This window comes from Rutidosis leptorrhynchoides, unplaced genomic scaffold (assembly GCF_046630445.1).
Source record: "Rutidosis leptorrhynchoides isolate AG116_Rl617_1_P2 unplaced genomic scaffold, CSIRO_AGI_Rlap_v1 contig225, whole genome shotgun sequence".
NCBI lineage: Eukaryota > Viridiplantae > Streptophyta > Magnoliopsida > Asterales > Asteraceae > Rutidosis > Rutidosis leptorrhynchoides.
This window is the reverse complement of record NW_027266474.1, coordinates 1-10,589: the sequence shown is the minus strand read 5'-3', so window position 1 is coordinate 10,589 and position 10,589 is coordinate 1. Positions and strand designations below refer to the sequence as shown.

Here is a 10,589-nt window from a genome sequence, read left to right as displayed (position 1 = left end):
TTATATTCTACAACTCCACCTTCTGCTGCTTTTGAGACTCCTACTTTTTTCGGGTTGGGCAGGAGGGTTACGCGTCGCCTGAATCCCGCACCTCCGAATCCACAGAAAATGTACATTATCTTGGAATGCCTAACTCTATCTGTGTCCATTATGGCTCTATTAATTGGATTCAAGAGAGATCCGAACACGCTTCCACGACTAGCATTGCCAAATTTAGTTTGTGCTTCCAACAAGAAGGATTCAGTTGCCTTTATTTCCTGAACCTCCTCAGCCTTTAAAGGCCCTTTTGGATCCTCATGAGGGTCCTGTGTCTAGAGCATTTTGTCAAAAAATTAAGGAATACAATTCTGGGTATAGCTTCATTTCTTGTGGAGCGAAAGTGATCCACTCACGATACTCCTGGTCCTTATGTGTACAAAATATGTGGTGGTAGTTATCATAGAATTGGTTCTTTGTTGCCGCCTAATGGTGAGAGACCCAAGTACGCTCAGATGTATATATTTGACACTGCGAAAGAGGTTCGCAATCGTGCCAATGTGTTCGGATCTAATTCTTCTGATGAGGGGGGATTGGATGAGAATATTGTTCGAGATTTGTTGTATATGCTTGATAGTACTAATGCAATAGCTAAGTCTTTTAGGATGGTTAGGGATATGTTTCTTGAAGACCAATATCGACCTTTGAAGTTGCGTCTCATTGGTGATCACCGATCAGATGGCTTGCAATATGCCGACCGCACCTGAAATTGCCGAACTTATAGTGGGTGATTTTAGTAGTAATACAAATGGCAGAGATCTTATTGTGTAACATAAGGAGCATAACTTGCAGCGTGTCAGTGAGTTGCATCCTTTGGTCATGGCGATGCAATTTCCCTTGCTTTTCCCGTACGGGGAGGATGGATTTAGGTTGAATATTCCGTATGTTGTTCCTGCCACTGGCCAGGTTGTTAAGAGATCGTTTGTTACCCAACAAGAGTTTTATAGATACGTGCTTATGCATAGGCTTGGTCCTACTCCTACTCTTCAACTTGGCGGCCGTTTGCTACAACAATCTATAGTCATTGCTTTTACCAACGTTGAGAATTCAAGGCTTGAATATATTTGGCATAATCAAGCTAAACTCCGAGTTGATTTCCTTAGTGGTGTGGAGGGTTCTTATTTGAGGGGAGATACAAATGCTCGGGACATTGGGAAGAGGATTGTGCTACCATCTAGCATTATAGGGACGCCTAGATACATGATAAATTTTTTTCATAATTCTATGTCTATCTGCCGTGAATATGGATTTCCGCATCTATTCATTACTTTCACATGTAACACAAATTGACCAAAAATTGTGGAGGCTTTTGCTGATTCAATAGGAACAGCTGCTGCTGGCAAACATGATGTTGTTAGTAGGGTGTTTAGGATGAAGTTGAAAGCTTTTAGAGAGGATATAACAAAAAAAAGTTTTTTGGAGCTTCTATTGCACGTATTTTTTCCCCAGCATTAGCTTCTAAATCCTGGCTATATTTTCAAATCAGTTATGTCATGTTCTTTGGTTTTTCCCCTTTTTCTTTAAAAAACAAAATCTTACTCTTCGTTGTGTATAGATATGCATAGTGTGGAATTCCATTAAAGAGGCCTTCCACATGTTCATATGGTCGTATGGTTAACTCGTGCGTTTGAAGATGCAATGCCAAGCATAGTTGATACATTTATTAGTGTTGAGCTTCTAGACCCTACTGCTGATCCTACTGGGTATGCAGTTGTTTCAAATTATATGATGCATGGTCCATGCGGTGTTTCTAATCCTACTGCACCTTGCATGAAGGATGGCGTCTGTTCCAAAAAATTCCCGAAGCCCTTTTGTCCTAGGACAACGACAGACAGAAATGGTTTTGTGGTTTATAAAAGGAGGGAGTCAGGATTAAGAAGTGTGACAAATGAACTTTTAGACAATTGGTTCGTTGTCCCGTTTAATAGGGACTTCATTGTTAAGTACCAGGCTCACATTAATGTCCAAATCTGCAACCATGGGAACTTGATGAAGTATTTATTTAAATATATACACAAAGGCCCCGATCGAGCAAAAGCTGTCGTGGAAAATCATTCTGATTGTTCTAATACGCGTCCTGTTTCTCAATTTGAGGTAAGCTTTATTCATGGCCGTGCACCTCCAGCCAATGAAATCAAGGCATATTTAGATTGTAAGTATCTTTCGGCTTATGAAGCTTTTTGGAGGCTAGCCGATTTCCCCAATCATGAGAGAAATCCAGCAGTGCTTCGTTTAATGGTGCATTTGCCTTATCAGAATCCCATTTATTTCAAGGATAATGCAACAATAAAATCTATACTTGATAATCCTTGCTCTAGCTGTACCATGTTAACCGAATGGTTTGCTGTTAATTCTTTTTTTCCATATATAAGACACTTAACTTATTTAAAGTTTCCTAAGTCTTGGGTTTAGGATGCAGAAAAAAAACATGGACGAGACGCCGCTGAGGGCATGCAATAGGCAGGTTGCCTTATGTGAGTCCAAACTCTGGCGAGTTATTTTCCTCCGCACTTTGCCGACAGTTTGTAAAGGAGCGCAGTCTTTTTTGCACTTGATGACAGCGAATAGTGTTTTGCACAAAACCTTTCGCGATGCTTGCAATGCTAGGGGCTGTTAGGGGATGATAAGGAATGGGAGAATGCTATGATAGATGCTTCATAATGGGCTCCTTCTTGGTGTTCTGTGATGTTTCTGACTGTGTAGCTCTCTTTGATAAGACTTGGAAAATGATGGCCAACGATATATATTATAACTTCCAAGTGGAGTGGCAGACTTTCAACATTTACATTGATGAAGATAGAGTTAAAAGCTTAGTCCTCTGGGAGTTACAGTGGCTCCTTGAGAGATATTCCATGTCATTAGACCGCTTCAAGCTTCCTCTTCCTTCTGATTATGGCTCTGCTTCAGCTGGAAATCGTTTATTGAATGAGCAATTAAATCACGATCGTCAGTTGCTTGATCGCACTTGGTGAGGGATGTACGCCACTTTGAATGTTGAACAGAGGCAAATTTTTCATATGGTTGTTGATTATGTAGTCAATGACGATCCTATCCCACATTTTGTCTACAAATTTGGTGGCACTGGGAAAACTTTTCTGTATGAAACCATTACTGCTAAGTTGAGATCAATGGGCTTTATTGTGGTTGCAGTTGCTTCTTCTAGGATTCCAGCTCCTCTATTAACTGGTGGGACAACTGGACATTCTCGATTTAGAATACCAATTGCTCCTGACAAGAATGCAACGTGCGATGTAAAAAAGCATACAAACTTGGCAGAATTGATTCAACGATCCAGTTTGATCATATGGGATGAGGCCCCAATGACATATCGCCACTGTTTTGAAGCTCTGAATTACACTCTGAATGACCTTTGTTTACCTGAGGCTGAATAAGATAAGTTTGTGTTCGGGAGAAAAACATTACTGTTGGGTGGGGATTTTAGGCAGCTTCTGCCCGTGGTGGAGTGTGGAGATACATATGAGGCTCTTGATGCATCCATCAAAAAATTAGACATATGGGTACATTTTATAATTCTCACATTGTCTATAAATATGAGACTATCTTCAAGTTCTTTATCGTTGATACAGAGGGAAAAAGTGTGTGTCTTCCCTGATTGGTTGCTCCAAGTAGGTGATGGTACCTATCCCCACTGCTTATTTCCTGATGATTTGGATGGTGAGTGGATTAAAGTACAACTAGAATATCTAGTGCAGCCTGAGTAAGACCCAATTACTGACAGATTTCATCACACCTATCCTGATTTATTAAATTCATACAAGAATCTTATCTATTTACAATAGAGAATTTTGTGTGTCCGCTCAATAAAACTGTAGATGTTGTGAATTCCTTCATCCTCTCCTGCCTACCTAAAAAATTATATGAATATCTAAGTTGTGATTCGGAGGCAGAAAAAAATGCTGACATCGAAGATGCGGCAATTTTGTATCCAACAGACTTCCTCAATAGTTTGAAAGCTAATGGGGCTCCAGATCACAAACTATTCATAAAGACTGATTGACTGGTTATCCTTCTACGGAATTTGAATCCAAGTAAAGGTTTGTGTAATGGAATTAGATTGGTTGTTAGGCGTTGCACTAGAAATATTATTGAAGCCATTATAGTTAATGGATCAAAAGTTGGAGAAGTTTCTCACATATCTAGGATTTCAGTCACTGTTACTCATCCAAAATGGCCTTTTTATTCTTAAGTGAAGGCAGTTTTCATTAAAAATTGCTTACACTATGACAATCAACAAAAGTCAGGGCCAAACCTTGAAATCTGTAGCATATATTTGCCTAAACCTATGTTCTCCCATGGACAGCTTGATGTTGCATTGTCCAGGGTGACAAGTCCTTCTGGTTTGCATGTTCTTATTGAATCTGATGATCCGTTAAAAAATGGTTACACTAAAAATATTGTTTACAAAGAAGTATTCGAGGATATACGAACTCGTGAGTCTATATCAATCATCTATATTTCATCCGTAAACTTTTCCAAAATTCCTATATCAATCTTGAATTTATTTTATTTTTTTTTGGTTATTTTGCGTATGTTCTACCGATTGCTAACTATTTCTTTCTTCCCCTTCTTTTTAACCTATAGGGAATTAGCTTGGCCTGGTTCATATGCCACTATCTCAAGACGAAATCAAATGTGCAATCCAGTTTTACGTGTGAGGGTGCTAAATGCATGGACTTATAGGATAACTACAAGGCCTGATTATGTCACCTTCGATGCAATTTTGCTTGATGAAGAAGTACCTGCTATTTCCTTTTTTTCCGTTCCCCTCATATAACTTTGTTGTCATTTTACACTCTACTATTTTTATTTAATTTTGATTTGTATGTTGATCTAGGGTCGAGCCATTCAAGCTTCTACACATCGGAAGATCGCTCATATCTTTCCACCTTATTTTCCGGTGGGTGAAATTATCAAGCGACATGGTTTTATTGTCCAGTGCAACCTACTGAATTTCCAATATGCTGTTTACCCATGGTCGCTGAAGCTAACCGCGAATACAATGGTAAAAAAGTATGAAGGTCATCCTGTGTGCATTCCTTTATGCCGTTATGATCTAATACCGTTGGAGTTTCTTTCCGAGCGACTGAATGTTAATACTCAATTGTCTGGTGAGCATTGTTCCTGTATATTGTTCTTTCGTTCACTTTAGTTATATTGCCCTGTTATGATTTAGAAGCCAGCTTGTGCAGATTTTCTTAACTAACACAAAAACTCCATCAATTGTGGATATTTATTTCCATAAGTGACATGTTCTATCTTTAAAAAATATCAGATGTATTTGCTACTATTGTGGAGATCATATATCCACCACTCCCGCTATTTTTCGATGGTGTTTCCCAAAAATGATCCTCAAGCTACAAAGTGTCGGGTTCGTATCATTAGTATTTTTTATCTTCTTCTCCTCTTTATATGATTCTCATGTTTCTCATTATTTATGCATACTTAGTGGAAAAGCCCTCAAAGCTACATTGATTTATTCCTTTACTTTCTTTCAGTGGTTATGAGAAGGAAGCAGTTTTTTAGCCTCCATTTGATAACCAGTTCAATGACGATTTTTTGGTGGAACTTTCGAAATTTTAATGTGTGTTGATCGCTTTAAAGGGAATGATTTTCAAAAAAATTGATGGTGAGGCTTCATTTTTCTATAATTTATTTTATCTCCTTTGCCACTCCTGCGTTCAGCTGTTGTTTGGTTATTTTTAGGTGTTGTCAAACTCTCAACAACCACTGGTACAATGATGCAAATTAATGAGGACATCCCTATGTATCACGATTTTATGGACAGGTCTGGCCGTTACTTATTAGGAACTTATTTTGCTTCAATCTACATTTTTCCTTCATGCCTTTAAATTTCTTTACCGAATGTCTGCTTAGATTTCCAAAGAATGTCATTAGAATTGATGATCAGCGACATCTAGCTACGTATCGATCTATAGAGGACATACAACTCAAAAACATGGAACAACTTCTAAAGCTGGATAAGGCAATGGGGCATGAATTTCAATATGGATGTTACACTAATAATTATCAGACACTTTTAAGTTTTTTCCTACTCTACATGTACTTTCACATTTTGCTTTAGTCGCTATCTCCTCATCTCATTTTACAATACTATCTATTCTTTTGTTTTCAGGGAAAAATATATAAATGCCCTACTGTTGTTGTTGGAATTGATAATTTTCGAGGCTGGTGGTACAATGTGTGTTTGTGCTGTAGTCAGTTTCTAGGGATTCCAAGACTAACACTTACATTTGCAGTAACCATAGTGTGCAGGAGTTCAGTGTGCCAAGGTACTTATTTCTTATAGATTTCTTGCTATTTTTGAAAACTTTCTTTCGAGTAACTTCCTTTGCGTCCAAATTCCTCTCACACTAAATAAAGAAACTATAATTCCTGTACGCATTGATTTTTGCATGTACAGAGTTAATCTTAAGGCAACTGATGGATGTCGTCTCTACAACTTTGTTTTTTTTTATAATATCGCAGCAGAAAGTTTTGGGATTTCAGCTGAGGATATTAAAAAAACTTTGAAGGGTTCGTTTATTCCTTCTTCAATGCTGGCCAAGGTTGAAAATCTGGAAGGGTTATTCTACGTCTCAATAGATAATATCCAGATACGTTATAGGCCTATGTCATTCACTGTTAAAAAATTTGTTAGGGAGTGTACGAAAATTGACATACATAAAGTTATTGGTGATCCTTTGATCGTAACCTCGTCTAACTTGCCTACACCTTCTGGTTGGAGTGGGGATGATTTATCCTCTCAAGATGTATCTATTGTTGAGCATGTTACACCTCCCAAAAGGTATTATTAACTACTGTCTTTCCTGATGCCTTTGATTTTTGGTTTACTGTTTTGATCTTCCACTTTATATCTAATTTCTGCCTTTTCTTTTCGAAGCCTTGATAAGAGAAAAGATAAAATGGATATGCTTGACGTTGCCGATCCAGTCTTGCCTGCTAGGTTGTTTCATATTAGTTTTTCCTCCGATTCCCCTTTTTTTATTGTTCTGATCTGATGTTGACTTCGGTTTTTACCCCTTCTTTTAGGAATGTTATGCGTCGCTTAACCTATGATGATAGTACTGTTATGAATGTCCCTACGAAAAGGTTTTGATTTCTCTCTTCCATTCTTCTTACCTTTACTATGTTCCCTGACTTTCTCCTTTCACAACTTCAAGAAGCTTGGGGTTCAACAGTGGCACTCTCTCTGACACGCCAAATCCTGCCGCTGAGGGAGCTTTGTCAAATGATATACAAGCTGATGCGACTGATTTAAATGACTACATTATTGATGAACACCTCCTAGCCTATATTGCTGGAACAGATGCAAATTCTAATGAGGCTGCCCCACAACATGATAGTTCACATAATCCATCTGATAGGTAATTTTTAATTTTCTTTTAATTGATATCCTCTTTCTGTCTTAGCAATCTACTCTTTTTTCCTATATGATCTTCACTTACATTGCTCATTACAAAAAAAACTCGATACAGGCTAAAGATTTTTTATCAGGGTGCTTCTAATCAAAATTTGATGGCCACTGAATTTGAAGAAGCTGACGAAAAAAATTCTACACCTGTTGATTGTACAAACCCAAATGCTCATTTAATTGTTAAAGAAACGTCTCCTCCATTTACCTCCACAACTGATGATCGCTTGGATGGTGTTGACATGCTTCTTCGTACAGTTACTAAATTGGATAACCAATCATCTGTGAATGTTGACAAGGTGATAGTAGCTTCTGAAGCATCTTTACTTGATGTCGATATTGCCTCTGCTGCTGCTGACAATGAACAATCACCTATGCCTATCTTAAACAAGTAAAAATGTCTATTTCAATTTATTCGCTCATATTTTTAAATTTCCTTTCTCCTTTTCTCTAGACAGGCTTCGCTTATATATTATTATTATTTTTAATTTTTTATAGAGATGACAAACAAGTAGATACTACTGAAGATATTGATCTGCAACCCGAAACATTAAAGAGGTAAGCAGCTTAGGTTTTGTTTTTCGTGATGGTGTTACTTATATAAGAAAACGCAAAAAAATAAATTGTCTCCTTGCAACCAAAATAAGGTTTGGTAGGAATTCTAAAAAGCCCAAAAAAGACATTCAATCTAAAGAACAATGCAAACTTTCGGATGCAGCCATGGGAGCAAAAAAACACAAATTCTGATATCGCCGACCTTGACAATTTCTGAAGGTATGACTTCGAACTTTTGAACTATACGTCCCTTAAATTTTTAAACATCTTCTAGAGCTTTATTATATCTTTTGCCTATTTATAATAATTTAGATTATTTTTCGCCCTATATTTTTGCAGCATTTCAGATTGCCTGTTTATGTTGCTGCTTACAAACAACTTTTGGTATATAATTTCCACTCTTCATGTTGTTGTCCTTAGTTTCTTTGAGTGTATGGAGAAATTTTGCGCATACCATCTGCCAATTTTTGCTCTCGCTTCCATGCTTCATGATAAAATGTATCTAGGCGATGTGCTTGCAAAACACTATGCCAAAACAACTTTCGTTTCCATCCATAATTTTGAAAAATATTTTCCCAATCATTGGAAACTCATATCTATTATATTAATGTTTCCACTATTTTATGCTATTCGTGTTGGCTGTCATATTAAAGATTCGATATGCTTAATCATGTTCTTAAGTTATAATAGCTCTAATATAAATATGAATGAAATTGTCATTTCCATAAACAAAATATATATATGTATCTTATACCAAAGTGTCATACTTTTTCAACTTTTAACAAATACGCAATTCTCTCTGCAAAAAAACAATTGAATTAATGCAACTATGGACCCTACCCTTAAGTCAAAAATCATATCAAATAGCCCATATGAAACAAACAACAATAGCATCTCTTTCCAGAACAATAAAAGACCCACCGATACAAGGGCTCGCCATCGATTACACTCGAACCCCTAACTTTTTCAAACAACCGTACAAAAACCCTAAACCCAAAGCGGCCTCTGCTAACAGCTAAATCGCGGTCAACCAATTCCCTAAATCAAAGCTCGTGTGACTTGCTGCATAATCTGGCGACTGTCCCGTGGCTTCAGCCACGGGCATTTACTGGTTATTTTAATTTTATATCAATTATAACTATTTTTGATAAGGGAAGCATTTCCGGAAAGGCAAGGCCCAATAGCTGGAAAGGCTTCGTATGCGAGTGACGCGCTAGAAGTCGGTCCTAGGCTAAGACCGACTAGGAGTCAGTCCGACTTTCGATCGGCTCGGCTCTCCCCTACGTCACTCGTAGGGTAAAGTTGGTATTTCTGGAGGACTTATGGCCTCCTTTAAATACTCGTTGATGGGACATTTGTCAAAAACATGTTCACTCTCTCACTACATTTAATACACTTCACTCTCGCACTAGGATTGTCCCCAAGAGAGACAAAATCTATGCCATCAAGCCGACGCCACGGGACACATCTGGACTAGGATTGGTCCGTGGTGAGCCTTGTTGACCCCGAATAGGTCATAGACGCTCGACTACTCTCTTACGAGGCCTCCTCTGCATCCAGATCAAGATTGACTACAACCATAGCAGATAGCGCGTGCTCTCCACTCTACTACATCTCTATTCTTAGACGAAACATTTGGCGCCGACCATGTAGAGCCGTAAAAAAGGGTTTTCTGCTCTTTTTAAATCAAGCATTGGTCATCTCTAGTTTTTCGCTACCGAAAAATGCCACCTAAGACTTGTTCCAAGATGGTGCGTCCCAACGGCGACCGAGAGGTCGCCTCGGCTCTAGTCGACCCACTCACTCCACGTCGTCATTGTGGTCGACCCACCTGGGGTAACAACGATAATGCTACTCAAGAGAATGAAGTTCCAACACAAACCCAAGCTGCAAATGATGTATCTCGCCCTCGCGAGGACCCGACTCGACGGACCGATCGGTCCGCCTCTCCCACAAACCCAGATAGTCGCCCCAAAGGGCATATGCTAGAAGACCTCCAGGAAGGAATTATCTTCCCGGAGAATCACCTCGAGGACCTCAAGTTGTCTTACCCATAGGTGGAGACGTCCGAGATTTCCTAAACAACCGTCGCCGAGAGAGCTCGCAAGACATACGTGACTTGCTCACTCGAAGACGTGAGAGGGATAGTAGGTTTTCGTCTAACCATGATGCAAGAGGCAATAGAAGAGAAGATCTCAGAGAACGAATACTTTCAATAAGTTGCCAAAATAACATCTTCAACAATCCGCACAACTACGGAGACTTGCCTGAGGATACGGCCGAAAGCTGACCCCCTCATCCCCGAGACTAATCGGACAGAGATAGAGACTTGCGTCACACGCTGAGTCGGAGTCGGCATGCCCCTTCTCTTGGGCCCGATCACTCTCGTCTCTCGGATACTGTGAATTGTCTCATAGAAGAATTGATTGAAAGGCACCTAAGGGCCCGAAATGATATGCCACCACAAGCACCACGACCGCCACAATAAGAAGAAAATGGACATATGCCGAACAGACACATGTTAAATGGGTACATGCCGAACGGG

At 39.0% G+C, this 10,589-nt stretch overlaps 1 protein-coding gene across 1 annotated transcript; it reads left to right on the top strand.

Annotated features, from left to right (window-relative positions):
- Nucleotides 1–1,638: 1,638 nt before the first annotated feature.
- LOC139882087 (uncharacterized) lies at nt 1,639–3,428 on the top strand. The gene is made up of 3 exons (XM_071866461.1): nt 1,639–2,356; nt 2,740–2,982; nt 3,073–3,428. The coding sequence occupies exons 1-3, from the start codon at nt 1,639–1,641 to the stop codon at nt 3,426–3,428; spliced, it is 1,317 nt and encodes a 438-aa protein (XP_071722562.1).
- The last annotated feature ends 7,161 nt before the right edge of the window (nt 3,429–10,589 follow it).

Excerpts from the sequence above, each read along its gene's own strand:
- LOC139882087 (XM_071866461.1), top strand. The coding sequence starts at position 1,639 with ATGGTCGTATGGTTAACTCGTGCGTTTGAAGATGCAATGCCAAGCATA. Across the intron at positions 2,357-2,739 it reads TGATAATCCTTGCTCTAGCT|CTCTCTTTGATAAGACTTGG; the intron begins GTACCATGTTAA and ends CTGACTGTGTAG. Across the intron at positions 2,983-3,072 it reads TGAGCAATTAAATCACGATC|TCAATGACGATCCTATCCCA; the intron begins GTCAGTTGCTTG and ends TTGATTATGTAG.